This window comes from Olea europaea, unplaced genomic scaffold (assembly GCF_002742605.1).
Source record: "Olea europaea var. sylvestris unplaced genomic scaffold, O_europaea_v1 scaffold2716, whole genome shotgun sequence".
Lineage (NCBI taxonomy): Eukaryota > Viridiplantae > Streptophyta > Magnoliopsida > Lamiales > Oleaceae > Olea > Olea europaea.
In genome coordinates, this window is record NW_019245571.1 from 55,513 (window position 1) to 73,961 (window position 18,449).

At 35.1% G+C, this 18,449-nt stretch overlaps 2 protein-coding genes across 2 annotated transcripts in view; both read left to right on the forward strand.

Annotated features, from left to right (window-relative positions):
- LOC111383565 (probable NEDD8-conjugating enzyme Ubc12-like) overlaps positions 1-6,229 on the forward strand; it is a 21,886-nt gene extending 15,657 nt beyond the window's left edge. The window contains exon 6 of the mRNA XM_023007680.1: positions 6,201-6,229. Coding sequence (XP_022863448.1) covers positions 6,201-6,214 — 14 coding nt within the window. The 3' untranslated portion in view covers positions 6,215-6,229. The remainder of the gene's footprint in view (positions 1-6,200) is intronic.
- On the forward strand, positions 3,765-18,446 carry LOC111383562 (probable Xaa-Pro aminopeptidase P). The gene is made up of 16 exons (XM_023007677.1): positions 3,765-4,154; positions 4,325-4,388; positions 4,877-5,016; positions 5,159-5,443; positions 5,537-5,659; positions 5,740-6,042; positions 7,692-7,778; positions 11,501-11,568; positions 12,937-13,003; positions 13,576-13,710; positions 13,828-13,908; positions 15,340-15,394; positions 15,619-15,723; positions 16,635-16,706; positions 17,268-17,392; positions 18,110-18,446. The coding sequence occupies exons 1-16, from the start codon at positions 4,059-4,061 to the stop codon at positions 18,269-18,271; spliced, it is 1,968 nt and encodes a 655-aa protein (XP_022863445.1). The 5' UTR covers positions 3,765-4,058; the 3' UTR covers positions 18,272-18,446.
- The last annotated feature ends 3 nt before the right edge of the window (positions 18,447-18,449 follow it).

An 18,449-nucleotide genomic window follows, 5' to 3' on the forward strand; every position in this document is an offset into this window, starting at 1 on the left:
AGAGGAAAAGGAGACTGCGTGTAGATTTGGAAGGCCATACCGCGAAATTCATATTGCATCAACCATGTCAGATTCAGGTATGCTACCTCTTTAATTCTTATATTTCTTGATCATTTAACATGAAAGATCCAGTAATTTAAAGTATTAAATTATCCAACATTATCATCATCATGATATGCAAAATCTTCTTTCACAGACATTGGAAGGCTGTAAAAGAACACTTGGATATCTAAAAGGAACAATTGATACAGGTTACCATTAAGAAGACCAGATAACCAGTACATTATAGGATTTTTAGATTTGATTGGCCATTGGATCGAGAAGATAGGATGTCGACTTGGGCCTATTGTGTTAGTCTTGTGGAGCTTAAAGAAATAACCGACAGTCTCGAAATCAGTAACAGATTTTAGGGAATCGAAGCTCGACTTGTGCAACTACAGAATTCCTGTGGGTTCAAAGCTTATTAAGGGAGCTTAATGGTTTTACAAGAGGGCTTTATACACAATGGGTCAAATATAGTGAGTCACATTTTGTAATGCAATCAACACATATAGGTGGATAAAGTTTAATGTTTATGTTGATACGATTGTATTGTTCTTATTATGATTTGTTAAGATTCGAAAAATAAAGACAATTATGTTAGTGATAATGTTATTAATAGCCTCGTTTGGCTCCCATTTTTTTGAAATGAAAATAGGTAGAATAATATTATTTTGAAAAGTAATTAGTTGAAAAAAAAAAAGAAAAGTTTTCGTTTTACATGTAATATTATTTTGGAAAAATTTCATGAGTAAGATTTTAAGTATCACACATTTGAAAATTAAGAAAACAAATTTCAAACTTCAAAAATCAGATTTTTATTGAAATTTATATATGATTTAATTAATTAATTATTATATTAATTGAATATATTTAAGTCACAGATTTGTACAATTTGATCACAGATTAACGATTTAGTTAGTTACTTATTATTATTATTATTTTTTATCACAAATCAGAAATTTTATATCACAAATTATTTTACGATCACAATTCGAAAAATTTATAAGTTCCAATTTATTTATTGGTCACAAATCAAAAAATTTATAAGTCACGATTTATTTATTGATCACAAATCACGAATATTATAAGTCACAACTTCTTATACAGTCACAAGTTATCAGATTGTCGGTCACAGATTAAAAATTTTTTAGGTCACGCATTATTTCTTGATCCCAATTTATATTTTTTATTGATCACAGATTAACTAATTTAATGATTACAGTCAACCAAATAATTCGTGACTACCACCTGACATTTGCGACCACCATCTCACCACTATTTCCAACACCACCATCACTACCGTCGTTGCCAGAACCACCACCACCATCGCACCCACAGTACCACAACTCAATCACCACACCACCATCGCACCCACAACACCACAACTGCACCCACAACAACACAACTGCACATACACCGCCACAGTCGCCAAAACCAACATCCCTCGACACCACCACCACCACAATGGTCACAACCACAAATTGGGACTATTGCAGCCACGTCACCATCATCAACAACACAACTGCACCTACAACAAACACAACCACACACACATTGCCACTGTCGCCAAAACCACAACCACCATCCCACGACAACAACATCACAGTCACCAAAACCACAACCACCACCATCCATCGACAACACCACCATGACGGTTACAAGACAACACTACCACGACAGTCACAACCACAGATTGATACCCTAATTTCTCTAAGGTTGCATTGCCTCGACTGAGATGATGCACCGCTTGGAACATGGAGAAAACACCACGGCTGTCACAACTTGACTATTACAGCTCGTTACCAACACCAGTCGGCCAATACCCAAACTTAATTTCCTCAAACAGGAGCACTGGTACCTACTGCGAACAATATGGGTCGCACGGCTTCTTCATGGAACCTAACAGCGCCGCCAACCACGCACACACCTTCGACATGTTTCTTGCTGGAGAAAAGCTGGATCAGCAATGATGGTGAGCTGTCGGTCTGATCTGCAATGACGGTGTGGAGAAAGGGAAAAATGAGAGAGAGAGAAGAGGAAGATGGGTTTTGGAAATGGGATAGGATGATTTGGGGATTAATTAATTTTTATTCATATTAATTATTTAATAAAAATTTCTGATTTTTGAAATTGCGAACTTCACATATGATTTATGAAGTGGAATCTTTAAAAGTATTAGTTTATGTAATTTCCACTATTATTTTATAGAAAATTGTGTGATTGAAAATAAGAGAGAGGGAAATGAAATTATATTTAATGGGGCCAAATGGGGCTAAGTAAATACGCCTCTAGTACAGTTGTATATTGTAATGGCAAATAAAGATTCGTCCCAAGATTAAGGCAGAATTAGTATTGACATAAGATAATTGATGCTTCCAATTTGCATTTGATTCGAGATTGTGTCGTCGGTTAATTAGATTCCACTTTGTATCTCATCCGTTTGCCGTTCTTTTGATCTCAATCTCTCCACCAATAATAAACGACAAAAATAATAAAATATTACACCTGGTCAAATACACCGTGTATACTAGAATTGAATAATGCTTGTGTACCACAAAGTTTGTGACAGAGAGTGATAGAATATATGTTGGCATAATGTTATTTAATAATTGATGCTACCAAAAATCGTACCTTGCAGATCTCGAGAATGAGGACTGATAACAAGCATGAACGCGGTCTTCCGGTACTTGAAACAAAGGCAACGAGATGTGTTCTCATCGCTCCTCCGATACTTAAGTCAGAAAGAGGATTGAAAAGAAATGTGTGCTGAAAATTATGTGAAGAACATACCTGATTAATAGGTTATGGGTCTATATTTAAAGTGGTAGATTGTTACTCTCTTATTAGGACTGAACTGCCCGTATGTTCATATCTGGTAGAGTCCTAAAATCACGAGACTAATTATGTTTGAGATAAGAGTCCTCGGGAGATATAGACTTCTGTTGGATAAACATCTGTACCTTGAGGTCATCTTAGAGAACTATAACCCGAGAACCAATCCTCGAGGATGCTAACAAGCGAGTCTCATAATAGCGTGAAGCAAGTCCCCAAGATAATGTTCTTGAGGGCCCACATACCTCAAGGACATCATGCCAGGAAAATAAAGGGAAAACATGCATGAGTCCTCCGGTAAGATGCTCCTCGAGCAATCAATATTGGTAATATCAATGACAAAGTTGATTGTATTTTACACAATTCAATGATAAGTTGTCATGTAGCATTATATTAAAAAATTATATCAATCTTATGTTTTTGTAACACGATTGAAAACAAAATAGAAAACTATTAACATAAAAATAAGTCGCATTTTCTACAAGGTGAGTTTCGAGAAAATGAAAGTCGTTTCCACCCACTAAATATCTCATATTGAAGCATACCTATAAATCTCGACCCGATTGGTTGAACCGGAAAATTGGTGACCTGAGCATATTAATTTAATATAAATGTACCTAACTCGGTCAAAAACCAACGATTTAACTGGCCTGTTTAACCAGTTTGACTAAACTGGATTTTGAAATCCTCATTCAAAATTTTGGATTCAAGGGAATTAAACCTGAACCTCTAAAGAAAATAATGGGTTCCTCATCGCTGGAACAACAAGTGCTTTGTTATTATTTATTTTCTAAATTTTTTTAAAACTTTGGTCAACTTTTACTTTATTGTAAACCGTGAAAAATAACTTTAAAACTTCCATTTTTTCTTAAAAAAAGATCATACTTGGGACACATAATGACACCGGTGTCCGTACCAAGTAGATTAATCCTCTAAAAATTGTCCTTTATATATATGTTTTGGTAGATTTTTTTGCACTGACCGGTAATCCGAGATCCAATCCCTTGTGCGGGTCGAATCTCATAACTATGCACTGAAGAGTTACCATTAATCACAATTTTAATTAATTACTATATAAGGGTGTGCAGAAAGATTCTATAGAAGCAGAATTTTTCATTTACGCTGCTAATCGCAATTAGAGAGAGATATATATATATATATATATATATATATATTTGAGAAGAATGGCGGAAGAAACACTGGTTGCTCTGAGGTCTCTAATGACCTCTCACTCTCCCAAACTCGATGCTCTTGTCGTTCCCTCGGAAGATTATCATCAGGTCAGTCTCCTGTATTTGGCTGTGTAGGTATTTACTGTAATTCAGATGCTGCGGTTTTACAATTGTGTTACTTGAGTTGTTAAAGCGTCTCTTTATGTGTTTATGTGATTTGGCCACTGGTGTTGAGTGGGTTTGATAATTCATATAATCGGTGGATGTTGATTTGGCAGAGTGAGTATGTATCTGCGCGGGACAAAAGGCGCGAATTTGTATCTGGATTCACCGGCAGTGCGGGTTTGTTTCTAGTTTACTAATTTAATCTTCACAGATTTTAATGACTCTAGAAATGCATTTTACAACACATGACAAAGTTTTGATTTTTTTTTTTTTTGAACTTTCGCAAGAGCGCATTCAGTTTTTGCGGCATTAAGGTGTTTACTTTTAATAAGGACAATCACTTGAAATTTATTTACTAGAGTAATTTTTTATCACGTGAACGATTGGTTGGTTAGAATTTAATTCTGAGGTATAGACCGCAGCAACTTTGAAAAGATTATCTGAGGTTGTGCAACGATATCATCTAATCATTATCCTTATGGCAAATGTCTTGGCATATCCTTGGATTTGACCAAAATGAATTGCAGTTTTGGCACATTAATAACAGCGGTTGGCGTTAGAATTGTCATATGCACAATCCCTTCTGGTGTGCCTTTTTATCCCTCTTTTCGTTGTCATTGACCTAGTTGATTTTAACTAAGTCTCAACATTTGGATTTCATGTAGGCTTGGCGCTTATAACGGCAAAGGAAGCATTACTGTGGACGGATGGAAGGTACTTTTTCCAGGCATCACAACAGCTTAGTGACCAGTGGAAGCTAATGCGCATGGGGGAAGACCCAGCTGTTGATATTTGGATGGCAAATGTGAGTCACTTCACAGTTTTTGTGTAATCCATATTCTGCTATTTGTGGGCTCGGCTCAATACGTATTCTCCTTATGAAAGAAGCTGTAATGGATTTATCTTACTATTTCAACCAATTTTTTATTGTAATTTTTCTGTACTAGAATCTCCCAAAAGCTGCAGCTATTGGTGTTGACCCCTGGTGTATATCAGTTGACACTGCACAGAAATGGGAGCGTGCTTTCTCTAAGAAACAGCAGAAGTTGGTTCAGACATCCACAAACCTGGTAGATGAAGTTTGGATAAGTAGACCTCTGCTGGAAATTAATCCTGTTATTGTCCATCCACCTGAATTTTCTGGTAGTTCTGTACAAGAAAAGTTGAAGGATTTGAGGGAAAAGCTTGTTCAGGAAAAAGCTCGTGCTATCATAATAACTGCTCTTGATGAGGTGAGTTTATGACATCCAACTCATATCCTGTGTCAAGTTAAGACCCAAATGCTTTTGAGTTTCTTTGCTAATTTAACACTATCAACATTTCAGGTTGCTTGGTTGTATAATATTCGTGGAACTGATGTTTCCTACAGCCCCGTTGTTCATGCGTATGCTATAGTAACTCTAGCTGCTGCTTTCTTTTACGTGGACACAAGAAAGATATCTTCGGAGGTTAGTTTAAGAATAGTTTAAGCAAATAAGCTCTTTTTGTATGTGTTGGTTTTTTTAATCCGAATTCAAATGATTTGCAGACAAGTTTTTATATGGAGAAAAATGGAATTGAAGTGCGGGATTACGGTGCTGTAATTTCAGATGTGATCTTACTTGCATCTGACCAGCTTACTCCTTCCAGTTCAGTCAACAAAGCAGAACATGACATTCCAAATAAAATAGATCGCAATTCTCGGGATGCTGGGAATGATAACATTGAAGACGGGAGTAATAATAACCTTGTATGGGTTGATGGTACATGCTGCTTTGCTTTGTATTCAAAATTGAATGTGGATAAGGTTCTCATGCAGCCATCACCTTTAGGCCTTGCCAAAGCCCTAAAGGTAGTGCATTCTATCTTAAACACCACTCACCTATACATGGAATTTCCATTTTATTTTTCTCTTTTTTCGTTTATTTTTGAGTAAGTTTGTGAATGAAACCTGTACTGAAGGTAGTGTTATTGTCAATTGACAGAGTTTATTGGGAATATTATTTTGAGAACCTAATATTTGAAAATTCCTTGTAAATGCACGTGGGTTATTGGAGCTGGATTCAAGTTGCTGTTACTGTGTATAACTTACCTAAGATATTTATTTTCATTGTTGAGAAATATATTATATCCCTGAGTTGCTGTGACTTATATATTGTTGCTTAAGTTATGCCTGAATCTTAGGACCTAATTATATTTTGCCTTTATTGACATTTCTGTAGTTTAGAGACTTATTATTTTGACTGTCATGTGTTGCCTCAGTTATGATGCGGTTAGTGGTAATTGCATCAATTATAGACTCAAAATTCTTTCCTGATAATGTTTTTCTCCATCTCTCTTTTGGTTTGTAAATTGAATGGAAGCATCAATCACGAGATCTGAAAAATATATGTGGCAGCCGGTGATGGGATTTTTCCTCAATGGGGGAAAAGGCTAATGCAAGTCATATCCACATATTATACCTGACACATCTTCCTACTGCATGCCTATCCTATACTTTTACCATTAGAAATATATTTTCATTCAGCATTTGTAATATCTCACATCATGACATCGCCAAGCAATATAATTCATATCTTTCTAAGAATTGGAATGCGTACATGTATTCTCTAAATGAAATATCATTGTTGTTGAAAATACATTCGCAACTCTTTACACAATATTTATTTTACATGTGCATTCAATTTACTTAGAAAAATGTAGTAATTTAAGATAACCAAGAGATACAAAATGATCATACTTTTAAATACAAGTAGTTCTTACTTTGATCAATGCTTTTGAAATTATTGAAACTAATTACATTATTTTATAAGCTTCTTCTGTCATGTGGTTTTCCTGATTCTATCTTAGGCACCTCAATTATCTAGTTGTGTTTTTCATGAAGTTTAAAATATGCCTGTACATTTATTATCTTCTTTGAATTTTGAACGAAACTCTGCTATGACCCTCTTAATATATGATTAGATTTTATTAACATGCAAAGGAAAATATGGAGCATCAGGGAGTATATGAAAGAAGAGAATATAGCATGTAAAAAAAATGACGGTACAGATATTGTTGTTTGATTTCATGGCAATGCGGCTGGAAAGTATTTTGCTCCTAGAACTTTAGTGAAGAAATCATAGGCCTCGCGTTATTACCAGGGTATGAAAGATTTCTCAGCAGTATATAGTTAATATCTGACAGGAAAAAATGCAATGTGTCCACAGGCCGTAGTACTTTTTTCACGCTTCATAGTCCATTTGGAATTTTCGGTAATTTTCTTTTTGGAGATGTCATTTTTTCTTTATTTCTTTTTCCTATGTGCATATGTGGGACATGCTGGCTTATCTTCATTTTCTTTCTTGATATATAATTGATGTTTCATATGTGATTATTGATATAGGGGTCAGACGTATAGTGAAACTATCTTATAAATTATTCCATGGATTATTACCAGGCTCTTGAGCATGCTTTTAGAGTAACTTTGTGCTTATTGAGTGGCTGGCATATTATTTTCAGAATCCTGTTGAGATGGAAGGATTGAAGAATGCACACATTCGGGATGGTGCAGCTGTTGTGCAGTATCTTGTTTGGCTGGACAAGCAGGTATATATAAATGTGCAAGAGATTTGGATATAATAATTTTTATTTTATTTTTTAAATTATGGAATCGAAATCAATGTAAACACTAGCACCTGTGTAGTGATTCATTCTTCTTTTACTATTCTCTTAGTCTGTATAGCAAAAGGCATAGTTCTAATATTGCGAACAGTATAAAGAATCAAATTCCATCTTAACAAATTATGAGTTGTAAGATTTGGTACTGGTGGTTAAGTAACATTATTAGTAACATGCACATATAAAAGAATATTGTGCAAGCAACAAAATATTATTACATGATTATGTAGCTGATAGGAATCTATTACAGGAGATACTTACTTCCCAGAATGAAAGACTGTACTTAAGATAAACAATGTGCTATTAAACAAAATACTGATTCTGTTTTCTATAATATGATATTACTGTAATTGCATTAACACTAATGGATGAAGAGAACCCACTTCCAACAACAATAAGGAAGAGATAAACATCAATGGACATTCGAGAAGTCCACTACTCTCCCAAGATACTACCGAATTTCTTTTTATTTTTTATATTTACACACTCTACCTCTTCTCTATTTATAAGTATTTGTAACCAAATCTAGCAGAATTTGTTACTGTTAACTGCTGCTGAATTCTTCTGGGTCCTTCTAGAGGTTTATAGTATTCTATCATTACCCGCCGCCACAAAATCCACCTTGTCCTCAAGGTGGAAGTTCAACTTAGAATTCACTTGGCTGGAGAAAGATATAGCATTTTTGGCCTCCCAAAAGTCTGTGTCTGGAAATGCTATCTTCGAGATATCAAAATAAATATCATGCACATTTCTTGCTTCAGTTCTTAGTTCAAATGGGAAAACATAGCATTGCATCCCCAGCATCAACATAAGCTGCACACATGACATGAACTTCCTCACTCCTCTGTAATCAGATTTATCAATGCATGTATCGATCCTTCCTCTCTTTCTATTCTTGGTAGCCCTAACACTTATTAATATCTTGTCCATAGGTCCCCAAACCATTCTGTTAGTTCTTACTTTGCCCCCCTTGAGAATGTCAGCGGATTCATCAGTTTGCTCACCGCGGTCTTTGGCTATGCGTTTGAGGTGAATACCAGAAGTTAATCCCATAAAAAAGGTCGGTGGTGATGTCCACTTTGTCTTCCTCTTTCCTACCAGAATGGTTACTGACCACCAAAACCTGTAGCCCTTTATTTGTATTATGATGCATTATTGGATTCTTCTCCGGCCACTGATGGTATAATTGTTTCCCTTGTAGCCATGGCAACTTCGCACCTGAAAGCAGTTTGAAGGAATTCTGTATTTTAGGTGGTAGATTGTGGTTCCTGGACATATTAGAAACAGATTTAGCCTTAGGGATTGAAGAGATCTGGATCACGTTCATTTTATAACCAGAAAATGGAATGTTGTAAAGTGGGCTGGGACTTTTATGGGCCCGTTTAAGCTTCATATCTCCATTCCCAACTAATTGGGTCGATTGAATAGTTTGGATCAAATTTGGCTTGGGGTAAGTCATTGGGCCTGTACAATTACTCCGAATTGGATCCTCTTCATAGAGATTTGGAATGTAAGTAAACACAATCCCTTTTACCTGGTTTGAACCCAATCTACTTTGGGTCTGTCTGAGCATATCATATTTGTCTTCATCTTTTATTGTCAACGCCATTACTCGGCCCAATCCTTGGGGCTCAAGCATCGGTTCTTCTCTGCAACTTCCTTGCCGTATACCATTGACGAGAATACTCTCCAACACCAGATCTGGAATTTTATACAAAGGCGACATCGGAATCTCAACATTTCGTCGGCAATCGGTCCATTCTTGCCTTGATGCCAAACATTTGCCAAAGAAGTTGCGCCCTTGGGATGGCCGAAATCTATCGATCTTTAGGCCCTTCAGATTGTAACGTGATTTGGCTGAAATTTTGACTAGGGATGGAGAGGGATTGTAACGTGATTGGAGGGGAAGAGGAGCATTGTCTTGGTTTTGTGTTAATACGGGTTTACATTTTGATGGGCTAGGTTTCCTTCTATTTGGGCTGAGATTCAGTTGGACCTGTTTCACTATCTCATTTTGCTCTTCAACTCTTTGTGCCCAATCCAAATTATGGCCAAACCCATTAGCTCTACCAATTTCTCTTCTTTCATCTTATCCACCTGTAGCCCCTCGATAGTAATAAATTCCTCTACGATCTTTGGCTTCTCCTCCTCTCCAGGCGACGACAATGGAGGTCCCTTCCATTGATAAATTTTTTCTTTCCCCGCTGTTTCCAAGTTTCCCAGTTCCCCACGCTTCCATATTGAATATTCTTCACCAATCGAGAGCTTATTTACGCGAAATCGAGCCAACATCAATTCCTTCAATTCAACCCAAGTTTGCACCAGTCGCAGTCGATCTTCCTGTTGATACCAATCCCGTGTTTGCTAGTCAAAACAGGATGTTGCCGCTTCTATTTTCTCTGCCTCCTGTAATTGGTTACTGGAGAAAATCTTCTTGGCCCGAGAGATCCACCTTTCAGTAATATCACCGTAGAAGATGGAGATTATAAGTCGCCCTTGTGAATCCAAACCTAACTCCTCTTCTCGATCTCTCTTCTATTTCCTTGCTGAAATTTGTTGTCATTGCCCCAAGATTGTTGCTCTGATACCAATTTGATAGGAATTTATTACAGGAGATACTTACTTCCCAGAATTAAAGACTGTGCTTGAGATAAACAATGTGCTATTAAACAAAATACTGATTTTGTTTTCTATAATATGGTATTACTGTAATTGCATTAACACTAATGGATGAAGAAAACACACTTCCAACAACAATAAGGAAAAGATAAACATCCATGGACATTCGAGAGGTCCACTACTCCCCCAAGATACTAGCCAATTTCTTTTTTTTTTTTTAACACACTCTACCTCTTCTCTATTTACAAGTATTTGTAACCAAATCTAACAGAATTTGTTACTGTTAACTGCTGCTGAATTCTTCTGGGTCCTTCTAGAGGTTGATAGGATTCTATCAGTAGCCTAAATGATAAGATGTGTTCTGACCGCAGAAGTATCTCCAAATCCACATCAAAACTTTTACCTTGGAGTCTAAGCCTCTAAGAGTCAATGAGCATAAAGCCCATAGATATGTAGAATGAAGTCACGCAAAGAAAAAAAATGAAACTGCTAAAATCTAATTAACGAAGATGCAATAAAAAAGTCGAAATAATCTTATTTGATGTTAAATTTAGCGAAGTCCTGCCCACTCTGCAGGAAATATAAATGAAAATTTTTAACCTTTGGTGATGCGAGTTATGTGATTGTAAAGACTTTTATTTCCTAACCTCCAGGACGCAAAACTTTCTAGAATAAACTCCTGAAGAATTGATCCCTCTCTTTTAAATCTTACTCCTATCAATTATTTTCCAGAGTTGTGGGCAAAATATCAGTCTTATTAGTATTGCTCATATGCATAATCCTCCCGGTCTCCTTGACTCACAAGAGCTATGCATGTTACTAAAAAATATATATATTTTTTTCATTTATTGCAGAATTGTCATGTCTTTAATTTACACTACTTTTTTCACAATAGGTTATCTTGAAAATTCTACAATTTTATGTGAAAGCATGAGGCTTAAACATACAATCGCTGTTAGTTATCATTATGTTTTTGTTACAGTTTCATATCTGGGAATAATGTTTGATGCAATAGTTTGCTGTTTCCCCAGATGCAGGAACTTTATGGGGCTTCTGGATATTTTATTGAGGGTGAAAGTGTCAAGAAGAATGACCAACCGTAAGTTTGTTATAGCCCTTGTTTGAGCCCCCATTTTGGATTAAGGGTGTGTTTGTCACCTATTATTTGGGAAGAATGTATTATGAAATAGTGTTCGATGTTGAAATGTGTGGTTAAAAAAGAAGGAAAGGTTTTTTATTTACGTGTAATATTATTTTAATGAAGAATGTGTAGTTGAAGATGAATACTGTAGAAAAAATAATGGAAAAGAATGAGAGAAAATAGATGACAAAGAGGGGCTAGAAATGTATTTTGAAATAATGATTTTTTGGAGAATGCATGGTTAAAAAATAATGAAATTTTTTTATTTACGTGTAATGTTATTTTATTGAATATTGTGTGGTTGAAAAAACGAAAGAGAAAAATGTATTTTGATAAGAATGGAGCTCAAACAAGGGCATAGTATGATTATCTGTGCAAGATTACTGACCAATAATTTTTGCCTATTATTTGTGGCTTTTGTTCATTACTTTTGTTCTGAACCCACTTGTCAAGTGTTATGCCGAACATTTTTGTCCTTTCTGAAATTAGGCTATTAATAGCGTCAGAGCCCTGGGGGTGGTACATGGTCAATTACTCTTTCCCAAATTGTCATTGATTTATTCTACAAAGGCGAGTTACTGGCAAAGTCATTAAACTTAGTCATTTTGATCAACATGGCTGCAATGAAGAAATGGATTCCTGCCTTTTAGACTTGGATTTATACCTAAAGCTAGGATTTTCCATTTGGACTTTTGCTGTTTCACTTCAGCTATGAAACTGACTGTTGTCTCTTTCTTGAAGTTGTCTTGTTTAAAATTGTCCAGTTGGTTTTGTCTAGAATTACTCGCTTGACGGTTCATTGTTGCTGTAAACTATTGAATAGAATCGAATGATACTGCATTGTGACTGGGAGGTTCAGCTTGTTCTTCTTGTGCATTCCCGCTGTCTTGAAGTGAAGATGTTCTCTTCAGCTGTAAAATTAATGCTGCAGTTCTTGAAAGCACACATTCAGTTCTTTCCCAAACTAAATACTTCTAGATGATACATTGTAAATTTCTATTACATAGCTTGTCTTATCGTTCTTCTTTCTTTAAGAGGAAGCCTCAAGGCCACACATGTCGCATATGTCACAAATAAAAGTGAAAAAATAGAGAAGATTTTCTCTGTCTAGTGACTTCAAATTAGAATATTCAATTTTATGAATAGAACACTGCATAGAGGTGTTCAGTTTTGCTTGAGATTGATATAGGGAAAAAAATGTTTGCGGATGATAGTATGTCACTGAATGGAACTCGATTTTGAAATTGTGTTTTTTGATTTGATGGTCATTGCTTTCTTGTTTACTGTATTTTACTCTAACATGTTGATGTTTAATGTTAATGACAGGAAATATCTGAAACTGACTGAAGTGTCTGTAAGTGACAAGCTAGAGGAGTTTCGTGCATCTAAACAGGTATTGACTTCACTTTTCTAAAAAAAAAAAAAAAAAGAAGGAAAAAGTCATTTCTATATTCAACTTTTCATCAGAGCTATGGTCAAACCCCTTGCTTCTTACATGTCATGCTTAGTAGTCTTGGGAGTCTCTCAGTGGTTTTTGATCCCTTGAGAAGCTTCGACAAATGTCTTTTCTGTCAAATTATCCATCAGTCATACTGCTAATGTCTCATTTTCAATCTTGGGATGAAAATGTAGTCCTTACTGGACAATCAACCCAAAAAATTAATGCTGTCTGTTCATACGAACCCCAATCCCTATGTAACTTTAGTTTTTAAAGTTTACTAATGAAACATCGCTCAAGTGCTGTAAATTCTCTTACGTGTAAGAAGTTGAAAAGAGTCCAAGCTTGGTGACCTTGGCATGGTTTTACATTCTATTTTTCGTAGTTTATGTTGAGACTGCATTGGAAGCTGTGGATATGTGAAAAAGACAAATTTTAGGGGCAAACCTGAGTTTTTTGAATCTTAAAATTATTAAATACAATCACAGTTATTTATTTTCTAATACTACACCAATTTTTATCAAAAGCATTTTAGGGGGTTGAGTTTTCCAACAATTTCATCAGTTGGTCCACATGGGGCAATTATCCATTATTGTCCAATGGTGGAATCATGTGCTGAACTTGATCCAGATAGCATGTACCTATTTGATTCAGGAGCTCAGGTGTGTCAACTTACTTGATTAGTTTTTCAGTTTCTTCTTTATTTTCTTCACTTCCATTCTACCCTTTTTTTAAAACTATATTGATTATTTATGTTGATGTTTTCTGTGTTTCTGAAGTATCTAGATGGAACAACTGATATAACCCGGACAGTTCATTTCGGAAAACCTACATCTCATGAGAAAGCATGTTATACTGCGGTATGTAATACTTGTTTATTAATGATTATTTCTTCTGTTATCTGTGATTGAAGTTTGCTCTTGGTTATGTTGAATCTTAAGGCTAATTTGATTTTTCTGATGGTCAGGGTGCAGGGGTGGGGAGAAAAACTGTATTTGCTACTGAAAGTGCATGCTAAGTAATTACACAAAGTGTTGAAATTAAAAACTGAAATTAGTGATTTTTGGTGAAAAACGAGAGAATTAAAAAGCAAGTAAAGTATTAAATTTCTGACTGCAGAAGATTTATTCACAATTTATATTGCTTGAAGTCTAGAATACAAGTTCTCTTTTCATTCAAAGGGGGAAGTGGGCAAGGAATATTATGCCTGGCCTTTTTTTTTTTTGAGCATCACCCTTGAGATACCACAATCTTGAAAGAACTATCTCCAAGACTAATTAATAACTGAAGCTTGAGTCTCCCAAACTTGTGCCTTAGATTTCTTTATTAGTCTTTTCATCAGACAATTTCTAGGCATTTTACATATAGAAAATTGGAGAAAAAATCTTCAACATCCTTATCAAGTTTAGAAATGATACTAACATAAATCAATAGGTTACCAGAATGAAAAAAAATTATTAAGGCCTTGACCTGATTGTGATCCCTTTAGTGCTATCAATGCCTGCCAATGATTTTGATCAAAATCAAACTAATTTGAAGCCTTATTTGTTATGTATTTGAATAGTTCTTTCAAACTAAAATGCATTCAACTTGTAGTACTAAATGTGAATTTTCTTACACATATTTCATTGTTCTGCTGAAAGTCAAACAAATCGAGATTCATTATTACTTTGAAAGTATTTTTGGTTGAATTTAAAAAGTTATATAAGCCCTCTATTATTGACACACAATAATTGGATTTGAAACGTGATAAATATGTTCAATTATCAAAACATGTTCAGCAGTAGCAATCAAATTTTTATTCTAATAACATCTCACTTGATATTTAAGTGTTAGTATCAGTTTTCTATTAAATCTTCTAAATTTAAACCAAAGGGGGAGTGCGCCTAGATGATTAGATCCATGTATGCAGTGGGTAACGTGATGCTTCAGAGATGTATATTCCCTGTAACTGTACGAGTCGTATAAAATTTTTATACATTTTCTTCTTAATTGTGCTGGATAAATTCTTCACATAGGAGACCATTTCACTTTTGAATCTGTTACTGCCCAGTTCTGAGAAAAGGTGTTACCTTTTGTTCTAATATCCTTTGATGGTGAATTTTTATCTCTTGCACGTATTTCTTACTGTTCTCTATCTCTATAACTTTATTTTAATTCAAAAAGGGCACAATTCATCTATCTTCCTCGAAAGTTTTGAATGAATTCTCTCTCCCATGATTAAAGAAGATGCTCCCTTTTTCTTAGTTATCAATTATCAACATCATAACTCTAATCTTGTTCTCATGTAGGTTCTCAAGGGTCATATTGGACTGGGGAATGCTCGGTTTCCTACTGGAACTACTGGTAAAATTGATTTTTTATTTAACTATTGATAATTCATATAGTTTTTAGTCTTGGAAAATTTCCTATTGACTTTAGAGTATCGGACTAGAAATTCTTTCATTGAACAATTCCACCAAAGAAATTCAGTCTGATCCATTAATGTTGGCTAGTTGATGATTTGGATAAAATAACTTGTTCTTTGTCTTTTTTTTTTTTTTTTTCCCCCCTGAAACTGCTATTGTCAGGGCATATTCTCGATATTCTTGCACGGGTCCCTTTGTGGAAGGATGGTCTTGACTACAGACATGGTACTGGTCATGGAATTGGGTCTTACCTAAATGTTCACGAAGGTAACTTGACAAAATATTTTTTTGGTAGTAGTCCAATTGAACAATTTTTATTTTTTCCTTTTTAACTATATTTTGATTCTATGCAAAAAGAAATATAATGGTACTTTGGGGTGGAGAAGCTATTAATTTTGGAGTGCTATGATATTTGCTTACGCTCTGACCTACAAGGTTAATATTTATAAACTCGAGGAATATCGTGCCTATATACAGTGTGACATCGTTCTTTGATTATATGATCTACAATAGAAACATAGGATCAAATTCATAGCAAAATGAACGAGTCATGAACTGGTTCTCAATATCTTTGGGTAGTATTATCTATTGACTGTTCAACCTTCTTGTGTTTGCTTGCAGTGCAACTTTTTTTGGTAGTTGGTTTTACACGAACTTTATCTTTACATGGTGGTTTCTTGCATGAACACTCTGACAAAGAATGTTCTATAAGCTGAGCATCTTTAAAGAAACTTAGTTATGCGAGAATCAACTCATTCCATGTCCTGAAATCTGTACTTACACGATCCAACCGTGGATGCATCCATAACTATTTTGTTGATGGGCTCTATAATGTAAAATTCAGTTAATTTTCAAGGCTAAAAAATATTGCCAAAGAAAAATGAGTATATTGTTGCCTCGTGCAAAAAATTGTAATGTATTTTCGTGTTAACATTGTCAACACGTTTCCTAAATGTGAAAAGATATGTTGAATTTTCTCTTCTAATTATTAACATTATAAAGGATTTTTCCTCAATTAAATTTTATATATATTGTAGGATTAGTAACTATTTTAGAACATGGAACAGAGCTAATTTCTAAAGATTTCTTTAGTGCTGGGGATTATTAACCTTTGTGACATCACTTGTACAGGAGAATCTGGGTTCAGTTAATAATTTCCTAACTTGTGGTTTTGTTAGGACCTCATCAAATTAGTTTCAGACCACCTGCTCGGAATGTGCCATTACAACCTTCAATGACTGTTACGGATGGTAAGTATCTAATTTTTGGAACTCATTTGCTTTGATTTCTGGGCCCAGCCCATATTATACCATTTGTTATGACATTTTCATGAGAAGCAATTAAGAAAAAGTTTTATACGAGGCACAGCTTTTTTAATAGAAGGATAGGATGTCATCTATATATCTATCTGGAGATAACAGTGCTTTAACTTTATGCAATGTCAAAGGAAAACAAATATGTTTATTGTTCTACTTCATTATTTTTATGGAACCTAAAATTTAAATTCAGTTATAAGAATGAAAATGAGTTGCAATTCTATTATTCTACTGTGAGAATGAGGAGTCATGCCTCGCAAAGATATTGTAAGGCTTGGAAGTTTGGATATGTTATCTAAATGGTTCTCAAATGTCCCTGTATCGAAATACTTAACCAAAATGCATTCATTGATATATGCATTTGGTTTTTTAAAGTATGACTCTCTTATCTTGTGTGGCAAACAGTATTACGATCCTACTGATATTTTTTTAATGCACAATTGACCATTTTTCTTCCCTTTTTACCTGACTAGAGATTTGATTTTCATTTTCCAGAACCTGGTTACTATGAGAATGGGAACTTTGGCATAAGATTGGAAAACGTGCTCATAGTAAAGGAGGCTGATACGAAGTTCAATTTTGGTGACAAAGGCTACTTGTCATTTGAGCATATAACATGGGTAAGTATTCAACTTCATATTACCTCATCATCTGTCTTTTTATATACCAGCATTTATTTGATTGCATACGCATCGGATAAGACTTTACTTCTAACCAGTGCTAAGCCGGTTTCTCCAAACTACCACTAATAATTCGTCAAATGATTTCACCTCATGCTTATCACGTGACATGTTGACACCCTTGAATTTTTTTACTTTCATTTGCAAAATTCAGATGCCGCTCTTACGTTTGTCTTGTCTTGAAATAAACGGTTTCACGCTCTTACTAAGCTCAACTTATCGTGTAGGTGTATCAATATTAAACCACAATAACCATGTCGAGGAGTAGATAAACAGGAATTATCTTTTACTCCCACATGAGGAAAACAAGTATTCAAAGTTAAACCACACATTTGATGAGACCTGGACCCAAGATCGATCTTGTAGTAGTTCCAGGCTGTGTCACTTGAGCCTGACCTCGTTGTTTTCAGGATACTGGTAATAAACCTTAGGCTAATAGCATAGGAGCTGCATCCTAGTCCGTGCAAATAATGCACGACGTTAGGCTGTATTGAGGATTGTACATCCCCTGCAAGGAGTCGACATATTTAATCCTGCTTCATACTATTCTTTCAGATGCACACGTTTAAATATTCCTTTCAGTTGTAAATTGTGGCTTTGTTCAGTTGATAGAAGTACGCTAGCATATTCACTTTTACCATATTTCTACTCTTTCAGGCGCCGTATCAAAGAAAGTTGATTGACGCGAGCCTTCTCGTTGCTGAAGAAATTGAATGGTTGAACAACTACCATTCCAAGTGCAGGGAAATCCTTGCACCTTACCTGAATGCGACTGAGAAGGAGTGGCTTAATAAAGCTACTGAGCCTATTGGTTCTTGAGTTAATTTTATCCATAACTCCTACCAAATTTCTGCTTGGAAAAACAGCTCTGGAAATTGTCAAGACTTGATCACCTTACCGTGAATCTTTCATCTGACGATAATTAATTTGGTTAAAGTGGGTTTAATGGGAGTAATATGATTTATGTTGCAATTTATTTACAAATTTCAATGCTCCC